Here is a 23,266-nt window from a genome sequence, read left to right as displayed (position 1 = left end):
AATATAACAATAGAATTCTGAAAATGAAAAAGACATTCAATTTTTTCGTTGCACAACACTGATGATAACAAACAATGTTTGTTTATTTCTGTTACATTGATTGTCATCATCATCATCATCATATTGATCACATCGGAAAATGTCCGATGATGTGATTTTGATGTTTCTATTCTCGTTTCAAAATTATTCAATATTTTCTATTTTCATTTACAAAATTTATTTATTTGCGGTTTAGTTGATTGGCATAATAAACAATGAATTCGCAAAAAAATGAACAAAAAATTTTGTTTACCCTTTTTTCAATTTTCTCATAATAGATTTATGAATGATGCAAAATGATAATAACGATACACAAACACAATACCGAATTCAGTAGAATTATCATGGTAGCCGAGTGAAAAAAAATGAAAATTCCATTCCATAAAAATTAACCCCCTCACCCCCATCAAATAGCATCAGACAAAATTGGATAAAAAAATGATGATGATAATTATATAATCATCAAAATCATCATTGCATTCACAAACAATGAGAGATTTTGAATAGAAAATAAACAAAAAAAAAAAAAAAAAAATACAAATCAAAATTGAAAATGAATTTATTTTTCTGGTTTAAGCAAAATCTAATTTATTATTCTATTTTTCGCACATTTTTGTTTGTTCTTTTCTTCTTTTTTTTTGTTTTGTTTTTTGCTTCTGGATGTTTTCGTTTCGTTTTCTTCCGGATTTTTGTTTTCTTTTTCTTGCCATCAAATTCTATTCCACATCATTTGGTTTTGTCGTTTTTTTTCAACGTTTCAAGTTTGATATTGTTAAAGTTTTCTTCTAAACTTTTCAATTTAGTTAATTTTTTCATCGTTTATTTTAATTTGAATAATCATTATCGATTTGAATGAAAAACTGATTGAAATTTTTTTCTTAAATTCTTAATTTATTTTTCACACATTATCATTTTTTTTCACATAGCATATCCTGATCAGAATGTACTTGTCGGTCGTATTGCACATTTACCTTGTCATTTAGCTGGACATCAATTTTTTAATGATGATAAAGAACCTGTACAAGAATCAGAAGATGATCCACCACCACTACCATCATTATTACAACTGCCTGAATTATCAGTACAATCCAAAAAACAACAACAACAATCATCAATGACAACAACAAATATACAATCATCACAACCATTAGATATGATACAATTAATACTTTGGTATCATGGTGATGATATATCTGGTTCACCATTTTATAGTGTTGATGCACGTTTACAACAACAACAATCATCATTATCATCATCATCATCATCATCGATAAATCAAAATGATTTATTCAACAATTCTAATCAACATCAACAACAACAACAGAATCCAATTACAAATCAATGGAAACATTTTCTTATGGATCCATATAATGAACGTGCCAAATTTGTTGTTAATCAACATACTATTTATAATAATAATCAACAACAATCATTAACAAAATCAATGTTTGAACAATCATCATCAGGAAATATTCTAATCAATCCATTTATGTTGATTATTGATCCAGTTAAAGAACAAGATCAAGGACTTTATTGGTGTCGTGTTGATTATCGTTGGACACGTACAACAATATCAAAAGTAATGCTCAATGTATATGGTATGTTAATAATATTTCTATTCTGTTTTATTTTTCGAAAAAAATTGTAAAGTCAGTTCAGCTCATCAGTTCATTCATTTGATGAATTTTTTTTCCCTAAACTAAACATTACTAAACATCATCATTCATATAACCACCACCACCACCATAATAATAATCATTTACAGAATCATCATCATTGAAAATCTTTTTTTTTGTTTTGCATTCAGTTCATTATCATTATTTATTATTGTATTTAGATTTCAAATCATCATCATTCACCATATATGACATTACAGTGTATAGTGTATTATTATTATTCTGTGGTTGGTTTTTCCTTCCTATTTTTCTGTTATTCTGTTTGATGTTTGTTTGTTTGGTTCATAATAATTAGAATTTAGCTTAGATAATAAAAAAAATTTTGGAAATAAAAAAACAATAGTAAATGATGATGATAAACCCATAATTAATATATTGTATGTATACATATTTTTCTCTGATAACCAAAAACCAATGATGTGTTTTTTGTTTGGTTTTTCTGCGGAATATGTTTATTTCATATTTGTGTTGTTGTTGTTTCAATGAAATTGGCAGCATTGCATTGTTGAAATGAATATATTCTATCTGTTTTTGGAATCCTGGCCACAAATAAATTAATGATGATGATGGTAGTGGTTAATTAATTTTCATTTTCATTTTTCATTAGTTCCTCCAAAAACGTTGACAATCTATCAATCATCAATGATTTTTTCAACATTTCGTAACAATAACAACAATACAGATTTTAATTTATTTGAACAATTTAAATTGGAATTACAACAAATTCTTAATCAACAACAACAACAGCAATCATCAAATCAAAATTTATCAAATCATTATCATCATTATTCTCATCAGAATTGGTGGTCACCATCATCATCATTATCATCATCATTATTTCCATTAAAATTAAATGAAATTAAAACAATCAATGTTATGATTGATTCAAGTGCCCAACATCAACAAACATCATCATATCAACAACAACAACAACGTACACAATATTCACCAATCATCAATTTGGATGAAAATTTAGAAGCATTATTTATATGTGAATCATTTGGTGGTAAGTAAAATAAAATATTTTTTTTTATAAAAGAAAATTTTATTGAAAAATTTATTAATTTTTATTAATGAAATCTGAATTATAAAGTTTGATTGGTGAATAGATATCGTAGTAAAAAGTATACGATATGAAAGAATCTAATAATGTGTTCTCGGAACATTAGTACAAATATGGTTATTACAGCCATCATTATAGTGTGAATATGTTCCGGGAACAAGCATATGATAATTCCAAACAAAATGACAAATGCCTTCAACAGAGTCGATCCAAATGATCGTAATACTCCAATTGGAGGCTCATAGAATTCATCGGCTTGGCCATTTACGATGACAAAATCATCTTCAGGCATTGCCAAATCTTCTTCCATTTCTTGATCAATCGGTTGAAATTGATCAACTGTTTCAGGGAATTTTTCAATTTTCCTGCACATTTTTGTTGTTTTTTGAATCACAGTGTAATAAACAAAAAAAATGATTCGATACTAGGAGTTTGAAAAATTTGTATAGTTTTAAATTGATCCATAATGAACGTTTCAGTACGGATATTTATATAAAATCATTGATATTTAAACAAGGATCTGATTTAATCAATCAACAACTAAATTTAAAAAAAAATCAATAATTGAAAATTTTTATTATTTAATTGATAATAATTAAAATTGTTTCGAATCATAAAACTGACTGATTCGATTACAACCTGTGTCCATTTTCAACTTAAACACATCATCATTCAGTCATTCAATATTCAGATATGGAAAGTATTCATTGATTTAAAACAGTTTGAAGAAATGTTTTTAGTGTAGCTATGCACTTGCTCAGACAGCAAGATATTCATTCTATTTCCTATTTCCTACACGTGGTCTCTATAGAATTAAACTCACACTGTACACTCACAAACAGAATGATGAATAATAAATGATATTGATAATGATATTTATACGAAATTTTATTTGTTCCAATCAATCAAATTTGAATGCAAAATTTTGCTGATTGATTAAACATTGAAAAAAGAATTGAATGAAGTCTAGGAAAAGAATAACAAAATGAATGATTACTGCAATAAAGATTGCTAATAAAGTCCATTTCATTATGGGAACGTATTCTGGGAACCAGCAGATCAGAATACCATAAATAATAAACATAATTATTAGACAAGCCAAAATGAATGCATGTCTTTGTTTATCGATTCGATATATTGGAATCGATTGATTTTCCACATCGATGATTTCAAATTCGGAAATATCGATGAATGGCGTTTCTTCGCCTGATTCGGAATCAAAATTTTGGGCTTGCCAATCTTCGTATGATGATTCGGAACCATCATCACGTGGCATTTCTTCAAAATCTGGTTCCCAATCTTCATTTGACGATACTTCGCCAAGTTCAGAAACATTATATAATGTTTCATCTTCATCCAAGTCGAAATCATCAAATGGTTCCAAATCCAATTCCTCTTCGGATTCTTCAAAATCAACAAATTCCACAGTTTTTGCGGGTTGATATGTTGTTTCAACCATTTTTTTGTAGTGTTTTTTTTGATAAAAAAAAAGATTCGATAATATTGATATTGATAATATTGCAATATCGTAGTAATATTAGCGTTTTAAGATTATCCTTATTAAACGCGTTTCAGCATTAATTTTTATATGGAATAATTGTAATTCAAAGGTTCTTCTAATTAAATAAATCAATAACTGAATTAGTGTAACATGATTAAAATTTTTCAAAAACAATTACTTCAAATTAGAGAAATTATAAATAAAGCAAATATGTTAATCAATCAAATTTGAAAGTCAAATTGCTGTCATAAATTAAACACTTTAAGAGTAATTGGATAAAATTCAGAAAAAGAATTTGAAAAACGAAAATTTTATCTATTAAATTTCTGATGAAAAATTGAATTAAAAAGATTTTGATATCTTTGAATTTCTAATAATTGATCATCAATTGGCGATTCTTCAACCAGTTCAAAGTCTGGTTGCCAATCTTCGCAAGATGATACCTCGCCAAGTTCAGATCCATCATCATCATGCGTTTCTTCTTCGTCCAGATCGAAATCTGGTTGCCAATCTTCGAATGATGATTTTTTGAATTTGAATTTGAATTTAATAAACAAAAACCCCTATTCCATAAAATTATAGGGGGGGAAAAAATAAACAAAAATAAAAATAACAAAATTCAAAGATTACTATAAATGAAGAAAACAAATTTCAAAAAATGATCAAAATTATTAGAGTTACAAAAATATGTACAATCATCGGAATTTATCAAATTATAAAAATTAAATCTCTCATATGCAAAACGATTACAATTGTTAATTAGGTGCAGTGATGATTGAACTTGACAAGAACAAAAATTGCAAACGGAAGAATTTGAAATACGGAAACGCGAAAGATATTGATTAAATTTTCCATGATTCGTTAAAAATTGAGTAATGATAAAACCTGGTATCAAACAAGAATCCAATCGATGTTGAATAGTAGGAAAAAATTTCTTAGTATACGAGCCATTGATAGAAGATTGCCAAGCGAGATTCCAATCGTACAATAATTGTGTATTAAATCCATAATAGGCAGACGATAAAGAAATACTGTTATAAACGATAGAGTCCAAAAAAGCTGCCAATTTTGCAAAGTAGTCAGCAAGATCATTGCCAAAATTTCCATTATGAGACTTAGTCCAATTAAGGCAGATATGTTGACCATGAATTCTCGAAAAGATATTCTGAACTAACTTGTTCGTAGAATAAATGTTTCGGATACTCATAAGAGCCGATTTCGAATCACAAAATATTCTTGTATTAGATGCATTGTTTTCAACAATCCAAGAGATAGCTTGGAGTATAGCAAATAACTCGGATTGAAAGACAGAGCAATCATTAGCCAAACGAAATTTTTTGACCAGAAGTGGCGAAAAATCATTAGCACCAGAGAAGACAACAAAAGAAGCACCAACTTGTCCATCAATCTTGGAGCCATCTGTAAAAATAACATAATCATGGGCAAAGTCACAAACATCATCAAAATCATTACAAGCAATAGAAATATTGATTTTAGCTGGATGGATAGTATCAGCAAAGTCCAAAGGAAGTTGATAATCAGAAAATGAATTATTATGCTTGATTGAGAAAATATTCGAATAGAATCGTAGTTTTAAATCAATTGGAGGACATTTGGCAATAACCAAAGAAGCTTCCAAAGACACAGTTCGAAAAGCACGAATCATACCAATAATAAAAGCACGTTGAATGCTCAAAAGTTTCTGTCTTTTGGTAGAGAAATTCAAAACATCACACCAAATCGGGCAAGCATATAAAATCATTGGCTCAATGGCCTGTAAGTATATAGTACGGAGAACATCAAAAGAAAGACCCCAATTAGAACTATATTTACGTCTTATTATGTTGTTAATTTTCAATGATTTTGATTTAATATAATCAAGATGTGCGTTCCACGTAAGCTTAGAATCAACAATCAGACCAAGAATTTTGATGTTCGGCACAATATCAATTTTACGACCATTTAAAACAATGTCAGGTAGAGTAAATTTCCGACGCTTTGTCACAAGCATTCCAGTAGTTTTAGATGGATTGAAAGATAGACCATTTTTAAGACCCCAACAAGAAATAATTTTCAAGGTTTCATTGGTAACTCTTGCACAAACAGAAATATCGGCATGCTCACAAAACAACAGGCAATCATCAGCATAAGCTTGAATAGAACAAAGTGGTGGTAGTGGTAATTTTAGTAAACCATCTAACAGAACATTCCATAATAATGGTGAAATTTTCCCACCTTGTGGACAACCACCTGAAGCACATTTAGTTGCGGAAGCATTAAAAAGTGGTAATTCAACACAACGATTAGTAAAATAATCCAAAATTACATTATAAATGTTTGGTGGTATTTCAAAACGCCTTAAATGTTTTAAAATGATGTCATGACGAGCAGAATCGAATGCACCACTTATATCAAGAGACACAACGAAAGCGAAGCTCTTCCGTAAAAAGACCATTTTGATTTTCTCCACTAAAGAAGCCAAGGCTGATTCGGTAGATTTTTGTGGAAGAAAGGCAAACTGATTTACAGCCAACTTACGATTTGTAAGTAGGTAATGTAGTAAACGTCGAGCAATAATACCTTCAAATATTTTTCCTAGGACGGGTAATAACGATATTGGTCGATAAGAACGGTATGTTTGGTTATTGTTCTTCGGAATCAATTTAACCAGCGACTTTTTCCAACATTTGGGAAAGACACCAAAAGTTAAACATTTATTGAACAAAGATACGAAAAATCGAGGAAAAATGGAATGGATATTTTTGATAATATTGGTTCGAATGATGATACTTCGCCCAGTTCAGAGCCATCATCATCATGCGTTTCTTCTTCTAATACGGAACCATCGAATGGTTCCAATTCAGATTCTTGTTCGGATTCGGCATCATCATCGAATTCGACAATTTTTGCAGGTTGATAAGTTGTTTCAACCATTTTTATGAAGATTTTTTATTTGATAAAAAAATAAAAGAGATTCGATAATATTAGTATTAATAAATTTGTAATATTAAAGAAAATGAGAGTAAAGTAAAACGGTCCAAATTTAATGTTTCAGCATGGATTTTTATATGAAATAATTGTAATTCAAACTAAAAAAATTTTTCAATTAAATTAATTGATAACTGAATTAATGTAACATGATTAAAAAAATTTAAAAAAACAATCGACAATTACATCAATTTCAAGTTTCGAATAACTGTAAATTTTATTTTTAATGGTTAAATCAAATGTAAATTAAACAATAAATACAAAGAATAATCACAATATTCACAGGAAAAAATACAAACAACAATGAAAAATAGACAATTTTTTTTAGATTTTTACATTTATTTTATTTGTTTCAATCAAAGATATTGGTATACAAAATCATAACCCTGGAAAGAGTTGCATATTGGAATATAAAATATAAATCGTAATATTCCATAAATGCAGTAGCCAAGCATCATAGCAACAGATGCTAACAAAATCCATTTAAGGTTAACGATGTATTCAGGGAACAAGCAAAAAAGAATGAATACAACAATTGATATTATGATCGCTAACCATACGCATTTATATGATTTTCGTGGTTGGCTTTCAGGAACTTCAGCGTCAGGAATTAATGGTATTTCTTCCATATTCTGCTCATCAAAGTGTTCCTGAATATCTACAACCACATCCAGGGCTTCTTCAAATATTGGATGTACGTTATCATTCAAAACGAATTTTGGTGGTATAGTATAACCCATTTTTATTGTTTGATTTTTTCAAGTTTTTTTTAAATGAAGTAAAAAAAGATTCTATAATAATATTTAGCAATAAAAAATGAGTTAGAACGCGTTAGAGTAGGTTTAAGACAATCCATAGTGAACGTTTCGACATGAGATTTTATGTAAAATCCTTGTGATTCAAACTGAGGTCTAAATTAATAATCAATAAATAAATTAAGAAAATAAAGAATTGAAAAAAATTTGATTGATAAGAAAGTCCCCACCGAGAACCAAATTTACGTCTCAATACATTATAAATCTTAATTGATAATAATTATTAACTTTGAATTATTCAAGTTTAATTTTTTCATTTCAACAATAAAAAAAATTGAATTTGTTGATTTCAAAAAATTCAATAATAATGAATGAGAAAAATAAAATCAATGAACAATTATTAGTGAAAATTAGATTATAAAGGACCCGATGTCCCTAGTTTCAACAATTTTATCATGTAATTTTAAATCATTTTCTGACATTGCATAATCAGGTTAAATAACAAATGGAATATCTTGTGGTAATTCCAATTCTGGATAGGAATTTTCTCTATAATCTTTCTATTAGAATTTAAAATGATTATACTAATTTCGCGCATTAACATCTATTTTTCATCAAAACTGAAGAATCTGTAAAGTTCTGTTTATAAAAGTTGTAAATATTAAAATAATTATTGAATTTCTCATCAAAACTGAAGAATCTGTAAAGTTTGGTTTATAAAAGTTGTAAATATTAAAATAATTATTGAATTTCTCATCGAAACTGAAGAATCTGTAAAGTTTGGTTTATAAAAGTTGTAAATATTAAAATAATTATCATTTAGTAAATTTCTAAAGATTTGATCTTTTGTCATTAAATAAATGAAGAATAATATTGAAATTTTTATTATTTAAACATTGAAAAATAATGTATTTTATTAAATACCGAACAACCATGGTGAATAGTTTGTATAAAAATGTATTAGATAAAATATGAAAAACTTGATAAAGTGACTAATCATTACGGTAATCACTGTGAGTACAATCCATTTGATTACATAAAGAAATAGTGGAGACCAACAGATAAAAACCGTAAATATGATTTTCATTATCAATAGGAATTCAAACGTGAGCAAACCTTGCAGATTATTTTCACTTTCAAATGGTTGTTCTTCTGTTTCTTCATCTACAATTTCATATTCACCAAATTCCATTTCTTCATCATTTGGTTCATATTGATTCATCGTTTCACTCATTTTTGTTTTTGTTTTTTCTTTTTGTTTTTTGAAAAATAATGATTCAATAATAATTTGTTGCTTGTGAATAGCGTGAAAATATTGTTTTTTCGTAGAGAATTCAAAATGATCCATATTGAATGGATTTTTATATGAAAATCATTACAAATCAATTAATGTACATGGTTCTGATTTAATCAATCGATAACAGAATTTGAATATTCGATTTTGTTTTTGACTTTTACAATAATGCATGCATTTTCAAACCTCTTTTATCAAATACGAATTTCTTTTTCGTTATCAGTTTCATCATCCTTTTTTACATTTTTTTTTCGATAACGATTCCAAAAAAACACGTGTTTTTCCTTATCAATGAGTAATTCTTATCTTTGATTTTATCGTGTTTCATCATTGTTTTTCTCTTTACTTTAACAATCAAAAATTTTTTACTCAAATTTCGCATTTTTCGAAAACAAACAAACAAACAAAACGAATTTGTTTCTGGAAATTATTCTAATCAATCAATAAACCGAAATAGCGTTGAACAAGAAAAAAAAAGAAAAGTTTCTCAATGTTGAGAAACATCAATGCTATTGGATTTGTATTCGTATTTCGTAGATATCTTATTTTTTTTAATAGATAAACACATACTCAACACAGATACTAATATAGTGATAGAAAATTTCAAAAAAAACTACTACATCATCAATGATAGTAATCATAATGTATTATACTTTAAAAAATAGTAAATGATGTCCATTCTTTTCTTTTCTTTTTTCAATATCGATTCTTGTATTATTCCATTTATTTCAGAACAAATAACTTTAACATCAACATTTTTCTTTTTCTATTTTACTTTTCATCAGTAAAAAAATATCATTCCAGATATACACAAACACACTAATACTTTCCTCGTTTTTTTTCGTTATATTCACTACATTTTAAATTCAAAAAAAAAAAAAATCTCTGAATCTGAATTTAAAATCAAAATCGATTCGTCGTTTCGCTTCGGTCAGTTTCTTGTTGTTGTTAGAGTTTTTCCATCAAAAAAAAATTCAATTCCATTTCATTCCAATTCGAATGATGATTCATTCAATCTGCTATGATGTGATCATATTCCATTCATTCATTGTGTGTATCATGTTCATCTTTTACTTGAAAACAAAATCAGAACACGATGGATGATAATAAAGTGGTGATATTACATTTATTCAGGAATGAAGAAAAATTTGTAAGATTTTTTTTTTTGCGTGTGTTCATCGAATTGTATAATATTTTTTATGGAAAATAGTAAAAAAACAACATTGAAATAAATAAATAAACATAGATATCAATGAGTTTTTTCTTTCTGATGGAAAAACTTTGAAGAAAAAAAAAATAGTGTCCAAACTTTTTTTTTTGCTATCCTGTGTATAATGTTTCTAATCTTTTCTTTCTTTTTTTTTTTGGAATGGAAAATGAAAATCTGATAAATTTTTTCTCCCTGATTTAACACTGTGTGTGTGTGTGTGTGAAATGTTCGAGATAAACTACATTTCTTGACCAGAATAAAATGATGATGATGATGAGTGAATGTTTAGACTGTTTGTTTGTTTGTTTGTTCAATTCATTTATTGAACAACATTTTTTATTTTTTATTTGAAAAATTTCAAAATTTTTTTCCCACTTATAAAAAAAAGTGGCATTCTATGTTTAGGTAAGAACATGTAATATGTTCGTTCGGTTGCTAAAATGTTTTGCCTGCATGTATTACTTGAATACTTTTTTTTTTTTTTTGGATCGATGATCGTAAAATTTTTCCAAAGATTTCCTTATTCATTTAGATCAACTAAACACTGTTGTTGTGTTTGTTTAAATGTCTATATTTTTTTCAGCATTTTTTGTTTCTTCCTTGAATTTGAACAAAAAAGAAATTCTTTGAAATTTTTCTTGCCAGAATAAAATAACTTAGTTTCTTTGAACAAAAAAAAAAATCTTACACTTTTGGAATGGCTTTTCATTTTCCTTTTTTTTAATGTATGTCTGAATTTTTTTTTTTTGTCAAATTTCTACTTTATTCCTCCATTTCAATCGTTTCATCTCTGTTTTTCCTATTGACATTTTTTTTCTTTTATTTTCGGTTAAAATTTGGTTCAAGTTTTTTTTTATGGCCAAGGTTCGTTCAAATCGAAAAAATAATTGTCCATCACATCATGTCATTTATTCCGTGAAATTCTGTATTTCAATTTCAGCAGCCTTGGTTCCAGTTTGTTCATCAATTGTCAGAAAGATTTCCCACTATTTCTGTCTTGTCTTGGTTCCCAAAATTTCCTGATCATCATCATCACTATTTCTCGGATTATTAAATCTTTTTTTTTATCAGATTGTTTTTCATATCCGATTTTAATGTATAAAACGGACAATGCAAGAAAAATAAACCCGGAAATGGTGATTTCTGTTTTTTTCATTTTCATTCATTCAATTCTTATGAAATAAGAAACTTGTAAGAAAATTTTTTAGTGAAAAAAAAACTTTTTTAAAGAAATTTTTTCTTTTGCTATTCAGCATACAATGTCATCATCATCATCATTCAACATTTCAATAAAAGTATCGTTTTCCAATGAAAAAAGATTCGACCCTATGTTTGCACTCATTTTATTCATTCGATGTTTATACTAAGATGAATGAAATTATGCTGGAAAAAAAATCTTCTTCAACATTGCCCATAGTGAACCAAAAAAGAAAAAAAAATTATCCCAGTATTATTATTTTTCATTTGCAAAGGTTTTTTTTTTTTTTGGTATTTTCATTTCATTTCATTCCACATACATCTTATAATAATAATCATCAAGTTAGCAATGAAGAAAAGGATCAGAATTTTTTCTTTTTGACGATTCTTTTTTCTTCATTTTTTCCTCATGAACTAAAACACGAAAATATAATAAAAAATGATGATGATAAACACACACACACAGGAAAAAAACGTAAAATTTAAAAAAAAACAAAATAAAATTCATTACATCACGTATAAAACATTAAAAATAGAATTTTTTTTGGCTTCATTTTCAAGTTTTTCCCCTTCTCTCTAAACACACACACACACATTTATTTTGATTTGGACATTGGACATCATTTGTGAACCAAAATGAAAATGAAAAACAAACATTACAAACATTAAGCTATTATCATCATTGCCATTCATTTTCTGGGTTCAAATCTTTATATACCTATTAACTTGTTGGATGTTGTTGTTTTTCGGGTATAATCAATGATAATTATATAATGGTACAATGATTTCATTCACTATATTTGCTAATCATCATCATCATCATTCAGATTTCCAGGTTGAATAATATATCCCTAGAGATCAATTTTTTTTTCTTGGTCGAACTTTTATTATTATCATCAAAACAGATTTATCTTTACCAAAATCATTTTCATTGAAACACAAACACACACACACACCAAGAGATAATGAATGTCCTTCACACACACACACACACCAGTAAAAATACTTTTTTTCGTATACACCCGTGAGACAATGAATGAATGAATGAAACAACAGAATGATAATATGGTTGATTTTCTCAACTCTCATTCATTCATTCATTCATTCATATACACATTGTATATATGTAATTTCCAAAATGAATCTTTTTGTTGTTGAAGAATATAATGAAGAATTATTCATGAATTATTTAATCGTTGTAGACATTTATATATATAGATGAAAAAAAAAGATTTGTAACTATGAAAAAAAAGCGAAGAGATTATATTTTGTAACGATTTGGCTTGACATCAGGAGCTTGCAACAACAACAACAACAAATTACCATTATACACAGAAGAACAAAAAAAAACAAATTAGTAAAATTGTGTTTTATAATTATAACGAAGTAGTCGAAAGAAAGATAAATAAACGTGTTATTTTGTTTATTTATTTATTTATTTTTTCGTTTCGTTTTTTTTGTCTCTTGAAACCTGGAAATCCTTGCCTTGAAAATCTGACTACGTGATACGCGTAATTATTACCAATGAAAGTGAAAATAGTGAAAATTGCCGTTATTTTTTTTCTCCTCACCACCCGATTTGCCCACAAAAAACAGAATAAAAGAACTGCTTACTTTGGTTGTTGTTGTTGTAATTCTTATAACAATATCAATATAAGAATCTAATCTAATTTTAATTCTTATAAACATTACATAATAATAATAATAATAATTTCTAAACCAAAATTATAACACAAGAGTTGTTGTTGAGTGTTAAACAACAACAACAACAACAAGCAAAAAAAAACAAATAAGAATCTTAACCAACCAAACAAAAACCCGATAATAATAAATTTGGTGTGAATTGAATTGAAAGAAAAAAGAATGAATGGATGTCATGTTCAAGTGTGTTTGTGTATTGAAAACGAAGATTTATTCCAAAAATAATGTTATTATAACAAATGAACGAACGAAAGAATAAAAAACAATCAACCAAATTTTTGTTGAAAGAATTTTGTATGTGTGTGTGTGTGAATTAGGTTAAAACTAAATCAAGTGAACAGAATCAATGTTTGTTGTGTGTTTAATTTGTCTTTTTTTTTTTGTTTTTGTTTTTTGTTAATTCGACAAGAGAGAGAATATTCTGTGTATGGAGCCCGATTCTATGTTTTCATTTAACTATGTCACGTTATGTGTAATGTTTTTTTTTATTTCGCTGTTTTTATTTTGCTTTGCTTATTTTTACTTAAGAATATTCTGTTGTTGTTTGGATTTTATTTTATTTTTATTTTTTCAATTTAGCTTAAATGGATAAAACATGACCAATTTGGCCTTATGATGATTCATTATTTTTCAAAATAATGTGCTGTTATTTGAATTTAATTTCATCTTTTTGCTGAAATTATTTTATTAAAAAAAAACATCATTTGACTTTTGACCCATGTTGAGTTCAATGTACTTTGAACAACAAAAAAAATTCTGTCAATCATCAATGCATTTGGGTTAGAATTTGTGACAATAAAATCATCAGTTCAGAATATTTTTTTTGAAAAAATTTACCAATTTCCGGGAATATTTTTATGTATTTTGTTCATCATTTTACTGTTTTATTTGATAAAAATTCTCTCCCTCCCCCCAAAGAATGAAATTTTGTTTTTCCAAATGAAACAACTGCAAGTAGCATCAAGTAAAAAAAACATGATCTTCTTCATTATCTATGAAGTAATTATTTTAATTGACCATTTGCCTTTATGATGATGATCATGATCATGATTCGTATCAGTATTCGTACGCCAAAAAAAAAGTTCTTATTCTGTTTGTTTCACTCAGCCGGTTATAATATTTTATATGGGCAAAACTATAGTAGTGCCATCATCATAATCATTACATACATTTTCTTTTAATGTTTTTCCCTGTTTGTCGGTATTTTTACAAATGGATATTTTAAATGTTTGTTATTTTATTCTATTTTTTTCGGAATTGAAATTCTTCGATTTGATCGACAGTTCCGTTACTTTAGGTTCTTTTTTTGGTTTGCCCCAGAGTTACGTAACCAATGAACAATAATTATAGGTAATTTTCAAGTTTTTGCTTCCACCATCCGAACGAAAGAAAAAATTTCTTTTTCACCAAAAATATTTTATCCATTCAACTTTTTTATCGTTTCAGTTTTGTCATTTAAAAGAGAAATTTTTGGTTCAAACGAAAAAACAACAACAACAAAATTTAAATAGAATTAAATTTTTTTCCCGAGAACATCTTTTTGTTCAATGATTTTATAGTTTTTTTTGTTGTTGTTCTTAACGTTATTTTTTTCCAAAGAAATTTTTCAAGAAAACAAAAAAAAAAATTTCCAGAAAGAATTTCCAAAAAAAAAACTTTTCAAATAATGAATTGCTCTTCTTCTCTTTTCATGTTTATCATCATCGTTCTTTTATCTATTTAATACCAAAAGGAATTTATTTAATATTTTTTTGAAACAAAAACAAAAAAAAATTTATGATAAACGACTGATACCTATTCCGAACAAACAAACAAACAAAACAAAACAAAATAGCAGATATATGATACAGCAGCAGCAGCAGCGGTGGACAAAATTCTGTAACAGAAAAAACGGAAAAAAACAAAAACAAAAGCAAAGTGAAAACAAAAATGAATGAATGAATGTTTTTTTCCCATCATCATCATCTATTTCTGGCTTGCTACTTGGTTCATATTTAGCTATTTCTAAACGATTCTATGATGATGATCCTTATAGGATTCTGGAACTTTTTTCTTCTTCTTTCTTTTTCTTTTGTTTTTGTTTTTGTTTTTTCTCTCTGTTCACTGGATTCAAAACCCAAACACACACACACACGATATGAAAAAAATAATAATAAAACCTATTGGGGATGAAAAAAAAACGAATTCAGTGCATTTATTTTTTTTTTTGTTTTTTTTTGTGGGGTTTCTGGATATCATTTTTCTCTTTATCCTAGAATATTTTTCTTTTTTCATCAAGTTTGTATGATGATGATGAAAATTGGTCGTTGTATAAGTCGGTCTTACAACAACAACGTTAATAATAACAAATAGCTTGTTTGTGTTGACAAACTTTTTTTATTCTTTTTCTTTGTTTTGTTTTGGCTTGATATGATGATGGAAAAGGAAAATATTTTCTTCAAAAACAAAAACGAAAAAAATTTACAGTTTTTATTGAAACAAATCATAATACCTACAACATAGATATATCACAAGTTCAAAACCATGTTTAATAATATAAAAGAAAAAACATCTCAAATTGGATTGAATTAAATTAAATTTTTTCAATGTTTTTTTTTCTTGTTTCATCATCGCATCCAAGAACACATTGTATCCATTATAAATACAAAGAAAGAATGATGATTATTAAAAAAAAAGCTTAACCATATTTATTATAAAACGTGTGTGTGTGTGTGTATCTATCAGGGGCCAAGTTTAGTTTAGTTAACTGTATCTTCCTTGTGTGTGTATGGCTGTGAGATTAGACTAAATACTGATGCTAGTTTTTCATTATCATTTTGTTTTTTTTGTTTTGTTGTTTTTGGTCTCAATCTTACATAATCCACTTACAAATGATTTTGTTTTTTGTTTTTTTTTTTGTTTGTATTTTTTTAATATCTTCGATTCGCTCGAATTTGATTTATGATTTTTTTTTCTTCTGTGTAAGGGGGATCTTTATTACATTTTCAAAAAAAAACAGAATTGAACTTGAAAATCCCAAAATTGATTGAAATTGATTATCATTTTTTTTTGTTTTGTTTTGTTTGAAAAAAAAAATTTAAATTTTTAAACCAATTTTTTAAAACATTCTTTATGAGATTATTATAATGAACATTCATTTGTCTTTTTTTTTGCCAAAAATTTCAAGAATCACCTATTTGGTTTGTTTGGTGAATGTTTTTCCTATTTTCCAAAGAAACAAGTCTCTTACATTCGATTCATTCTCATTTTCGATTGGTAATATATTTGGAATATTTGTTTTCGAAACATTATCGAAACAAGAATCTATAAATCTTTTTTTTGTCGTTCTTCTCCTTCTTACATATATCTAGAAATTTTTTTTTACAAAAGTACAAGATTTTCCTTTTTATTTGCAATTATATTGTCAATAATAAGGTGATTGAACAACAACAACGACAACATTTACCGGTTTTACGATGCGGGTATTATGGCTAAATTTTTTTCCTCTCTTCGTTTCCGTGTTTTTTGCATTTGTCAAACAACCAAACAAAAACATTGTTTTTTCACATGAAAATATTTGGATTGTATTTTCTACCGTTGTTTTTTTTTGTTTTATTCTTTGAAATCGATTGATGTTTAGGTCGAGATTTGTTTTCCTCTATGTTTATTTGATGTGTTTTTTTATTTCTTTCTCGTCGTTGATTATTAACAAAAAATTTTGAAGATCAAAATAATTGGAAATCATGACCACCACCATGATATGACAAAAACACACTTTTTTTGTTGTTGTCATCATCATGATGGCTTCGGGTTCAGTCATTATCGAACAATCTGATCTGTTATGTCAATTTGATGAAATCAAACAAATAAATTCTGTACATACATGATGAAAAACAGCCGGTTCTGTAGAAAATGAGAAATTCTTGTAAATGAAAAAATAAAGGTGGTTTTTTCCTTATTTTTTCTCTTCACTTTTATAATAATGATTATTGATGAAACAAAAAAAAACATTGAAATGATGATATTGAAATGAATATTTACTATAGTTATCAATAACTTTTACGATTTTCTTTCTATAGGTAAGAAAATCGTATCATGTTATTCTGATTAACATTCATTTGAGATTCACTATCTGAATCATTTTGAAGATGAATCGTTTTCCTTATTTGATTGTGTTACTTTTTTTTTGATTCAAAAAGATTCTAGAATCCAGAATTTAATTTATTTTCATTAAGATTTGAATTTACATTAATTTGTTGTTGTTGTTGTTGTTGTCATTATCTGTTCATTTATTCATTAGTTATTGTGTTTTTGTTTGTAAGAATCGCATAGTAGATTTCGGGAAGATTTCTTTCAAACAATTTGTTAATTGCTCTGGATATTTATTCTGATTCCTGGTTTCTCTTCACTCAATTCATTATTCACACACTTTTTGTGCGTGCGTGGGTTTTCTATCTCGATGCTTGAGGCTTGTTTCAGATACCAAAAAAAAGAAAATTGCCAAGATGATATGTGTGGAAATCCAAAAAAAAACTTGAATAAAACTTTTCTCTATTCTTTCTGTGATTGATTTAATCAGATTTTTTTTTCTTCGATTTATTTACTTACGTTTATTAACTTTCGAAAATAAAATTTCATGATTCTTCGGGTAAAACAAAAAACATTAGTTTTTTAAGCGATTCTTTTTCTTAATTCTTTATGATGATGATGATGATTACATGATCACGAAAAAAACCCGGAATATTGTTGTTGTTCATTGAATTTCTGTTGTGTGTGGTTTTATGACTTTATGGAATCTTTTTGTTTTATGAATTATTTTTTTCCAAAAGATCAATCGTTGAGAGGGAAAGGGAGAGAGAATATGGGCAAACAACATAAGCACGCAATCATATACGATAGTAAATAGTGGAAATCATTCGAATTGAATCATTCTATTAAATATTCTATGAGCACAAAGAATAAGAATAAGAATAAGAAAAATAAACGAACAAAGATGATGTCTAAACGAATGTAAGAGCATTATTTACTTTCTGATGATTTCTTATTATTTTTCTCTATTTTGCATCACTTTTCTTGGAAAAAATTCTGAATTCTTATTATCAATATTGAAAATATAATAATAATAATAAAAAGCCAAAATTTTTATTCCGGATTCAAACATTTATCATCATCATCATCATCAAGACAATGAAAACAAATATTCTTTATTTTTTGTTTTAATTTCAAGAAATTTTTCACTGAATCAATTTTGCTTTGTTTTTTTTTCTCAACACGCGATTTATATTGATTCTTTCTTTTTTTCGGCAATATTTTTTCTGTCTGTGTGTTTCGGAATTCATTTTATTGTGTAATAAATTGAAATAATGGAAATTGATGAATTTATTTCATCAATGATTCATCATTCGAATGATCAATGATGATGATGATGATGATCCAATGAAAAAGTCCATCTTGAATGAAAAATGAACAAAATTCCATTTGCCCTCACCGCATTCAACACATCATTGATGAAACCATTTTCGAATCGTTTTCTTTTTGTTTCCATTGGTTTTGGTTTTTTGTTTTGTTTTTTTTTCATTAGAAATAATTCAATTGAATTGAAATGAAATAAAACTATCAAATGGAAAATCGATCTATGAATGATAAATGATGATGATGATGATGATGATGAAAATTTTTCAAATCTTCACTACTATTTTATTCACAATAGTGTTTTACAATTGATGATAGGTTGTTTGTTGGACTACCGAGACCATCGATCTATATTGATGTTAGTTACACATCTTTTTTTCTCACCCTAAAACAATATTTTTCACTCATTTACTTCAGTGTTTGGATACAATGTGCAAGGAAAGAGACAAGTTTCTATCTAGTTGATACAATGAAAATGAAAAATGAAATTAATCCACAATGATGATGATCACATAGATTTCCTTATTTAATTTTCTTTCTTTTTTTACAATTTTATTTCTTTAGGTAATCCATCACCAACAATACACTGGTATTGGAATAATCGGCGATTAGATACATCGATGACCAGTAGTACTACAATATTTGAATGGAAAAATTTTACATTAAAACCATCATCACCGATAATGCCATCATCAAAAACAAAACCAATACAGATTAAACCGGATGATTCACGATTCAATGTGATCAATATTGGTCTTGCTAATAATAATCGTACTATTTATGAACGAATTATTTATCGATCATCATCATCATTATCATCATCATTGAATGGTACAACAACAAAATCACAAACATCCTACGGTAATAATTCCAATCGTATATTATTAAGTATGTTATGGATACGTCGTATTGAACGTATTGATCAAGGTACAATCATTCGTTGTCAATCAACAAATTCACCACAAGTGCCACAATCAAAATCATTAAATAAATTGTTTAAAATTAATGTTAATTGTATGTGTATATTTTGGATGTTATCAAAGAATAAAGTTTTTTTTATTGAAAATTTCTTTCTTTTTGTTTTTTCTTTTCTTGCCAAAAATCAAATTTCTAGTAAATCCAACAAAAGCACAGATTGTTGATGTAAGACGTGATGGTATGACTATTGGTAGTATGGTACATGCAACATGTCTTACATGGGGTTCAAAACCACCAGCTAAAATATTCTGGTTTATACATGATCGGCCATTATTAGATGTTAAGTAAGTTTACAAATGATTATGATTTTGGTTGAAAAAAAATAATTTAAACACAATAATATTCATTATGATAATGTGTTACAGGAAAAAATGAACAAAAAAAATTGTAGATAAAAACCGGAAATTTTCATTTTAGCTTAGTTCTATTCATCCTAGACTAATTCGATGTGTAATTAGCATTTTTTTTTTTTTTTTTGATTCGTTGTTAAAAAAACGAAGAATTTCCGTTTATTTAGCCAAGATTTTCTTTTTCGTTATCATTTGGGACCGGACAAAAACAAGTTAAACAAACAAATTAGCGCAAAAATAAATTTCAGCTAGAATATTATGCAAGTAAAAGTCACTTAATTGATGTTTGATGTTTGTTTTTTTTGTTTTGTTTTGTTTTGTTTTGTTTTGAAATTTGATTTTCATAGTGAAATAATATTTGATACAAATATGACAACTAAATCAATGGTACATTTTCAATTAAAATCTATTGATAATGGTCGTCAATTAATTTGTTTGGCATTACGTCCATCATCGAATTTATTTGATTTTGAATCTGGAACTTTTGAACAACAACAACAGCAACAACAAGGTGACAAACAACAACGATTAATTATAAATAAAATTATTGCAGAAATTCTTCATCAATCATCTAATCGTATGAATGGTAAAAGAAAATTTCGTATAAATTCATTGGAAAAACGAAGAAAGAATTCATCTTCGGAAAAAACAAAAAATTTAATCAAACAACAACAGCAACGAAAACAATTTGAAAATCAAAATAATAATAATGATAATGTAAACAACATCCAAAATAATAATGATTTTTACATGAATCGATCCAAAACTATTGATTATAATAATAATGGTAAGAAAAACATACAGAATCCCATTATATGTTAATGATGATCATTATAATTTTTTTTCTCATTCATTCATTATTTTATTTTATTTTTTTTCGTAGACATTAATACTGGTGATGATGATGATGATGATGGTAATATTGATAATGATAATGATTATGATGGTAATGATCATTATCAACAACATGTTCATAATGATCACCGTTTTTTACCATTATCATCATCGAAATCGAAAACAAAATCGACAATGACAACAACAACAACAAAAACATTATTGTCGTCAATCACCTCAACAACAAATAATCATCAATATAATTTCTATGTTTATGATCAGATTACATTGACTGTTGAATGTAAGTTTGGATATTATTTTTATTTTTGTGATTTCGATGAACTAAATCAATCACATTGACAATGATGATGATGATAATTTTTATGATGTTTCAGAAATTTTGTTACAAATTTTCCTATTTGTTTGACAATGGTCGATTACTTTTTCCTCTTTCTTTCTTTTTTTGTTCAGTTTTTTTCCGAAGCTAATTTAAACATTTTCCAAAAGATTTCTTCGAAAATCAACAACAACAACAGCGACAAAAGAAATAGATCACTATATCCATTTATACTGGATCGATATTTTTCTTTGTCATCAAGTTACTATAGAATGATAACTTTGTTTACTTGAAAATCAAGAAAATTTTTTCTCCCCCCAAAAACCATTCATCTTAATAATCGATTTGATTCTGAATATTTTTTTTTTTGTTGCAATCTTTCCAATTCTTCCAAAAGATTAGCCATCGAATCAAGATAGTGTATGTGTGTGCAGAACTTGTCTATTCATTCAAAAATAAAGAAAATTTTCAAGAAAAAAAAACAAAAAATTTCGGGAAAATGATTACCGTAAATATTATTAGTAAAGTGTTATATCAATGAGACATCATTGTTTTTTTTTGATGTGATATTCTTAAGACGCCCACGGGAACCATCTTTATAGATGATTTTTTGTTGTTACTTATTTTTTTCTTTAACAATTCTTACCCGAAAAAAAGAAATTATCATCAATGTTTGTTTGTTTGTTTGACAGAATAAAAAACATCATTGATGATTATAATGATGATTTGTACAGAATGTTTCCATGGAAAAGAAAATCATCATAAAAATTGACTAAATGAAAATGAATGAATGAATGAAACGTGCAAATGTACAATATTGAAGGATATTTTTATGGATTTTGAAACTTTTTGTTTTGTTTTTTTTGTTTGGTCTATGAATAGAGAATATGGAAAGAAAGAGAAGTAGAAAAAAAAGAAAAAGTTGATAATAAAGTCAAGAGAAAATGATTTTCAAGTTTCGATGAAATATTTCCGTTTTTTTTTCTTTTGTTTTATCATCATCATCAATTTGATTGAAAATTTTCATTTTCTTGTCATTTTCTATATTTAATCGTCTTTTTTTTTCTATTGGTATTGTATTGCCATGATGGATACGTGATATATCGACGTTTTTTTTTCTTCTTCTTCTTCCTTCACTGATCTACTTCTTTTTTTTTGGATCGAAACAACAAAAACTTGGTTTATTGAATTCTGTGGTTGCTGTTCAATATCGATTATAGATTTACCAAATATAACAATCGATATAATGGAAATATTTGATGGAAATTCAATGATGATGATGATGATGAAAACTAACCAACAACAACAACAACATCAGAATGGTATAGTTAATTCAACACAACAACAACAATCAAACAATCATGAACAATTCGACCACCATCATCATCATCACAATTCAAAACAAGAACCGAATCAAACAAAATCAACCACAAATACCGGAAATATATTGAATAATAATAATAAACAACGTAATAATAATAATAAGATCCGGAAAATATTTGTCAAAGATCGTATAAAATTACGTTGTATTATTGATTCAAATCCTGAACCATTCCGGATTCGTTGGTTATTGAATCATCGTGATATAACAATGTTGTTTACATCGAATGGTAAGTTTCTTTTTTTTGAGAATCGGTAACCAAACATTCAAATACACCTTCGCGATTCATTAATTTTCGAAAATAAATTATCATTTTTTTCTGTTGTTGACTGGTTTCCGTTAGAATATCAATTATTGGATAAAAATCGTACACTTTTAATCGATAATGGTGGTGGTAGTGGTGGCCTAGGTCGAAAACATGAAGGAAAATATCAATGTTCAGCATATAATAAACTTGGTCGTGGTGATTCATCCGAACTAATCATTTCAGTATTACGTAAGTGTTGTCCAAAGCAAAAAATAAAAAAAAATATATTTTCGTAAACTTTCTCTTTTTGGTCTTGTTTCTATG

The 23,266-nt window shown here is 27.1% G+C and overlaps 1 protein-coding gene across 1 annotated transcript in view; it reads left to right on the top strand.

The window, feature by feature from the left end:
• Window positions 1-23,266, top strand: part of LOC113798533 (uncharacterized) — a 45,643-nt gene that overhangs the window by 15,278 nt on the left and 7,099 nt on the right. The window contains exons 4-11 of the mRNA XM_075819464.1: window positions 966-1,637; window positions 2,323-2,721; window positions 19,380-19,829; window positions 19,930-20,077; window positions 20,491-20,930; window positions 21,027-21,278; window positions 22,535-22,924; window positions 23,039-23,191. Coding sequence (XP_075675579.1) covers window positions 966-1,637; window positions 2,323-2,721; window positions 19,380-19,829; window positions 19,930-20,077; window positions 20,491-20,930; window positions 21,027-21,278; window positions 22,535-22,924; window positions 23,039-23,191 — 2,904 coding nt within the window. The remainder of the gene's footprint in view (window positions 1-965; window positions 1,638-2,322; window positions 2,722-19,379; window positions 19,830-19,929; window positions 20,078-20,490; window positions 20,931-21,026; window positions 21,279-22,534; window positions 22,925-23,038; window positions 23,192-23,266) is intronic.

The sequence above is a fragment of the Dermatophagoides pteronyssinus genome, unplaced genomic scaffold (assembly GCF_027571235.1).
Source record: "Dermatophagoides pteronyssinus isolate colony J.1.1.1.1 unplaced genomic scaffold, Derpt_VIB-CSIC_2022.12 sq0004, whole genome shotgun sequence".
Lineage (NCBI taxonomy): Eukaryota > Metazoa > Arthropoda > Arachnida > Sarcoptiformes > Pyroglyphidae > Dermatophagoides > Dermatophagoides pteronyssinus.
This window is presented reverse-complemented; position numbering and strand designations above follow the sequence as displayed.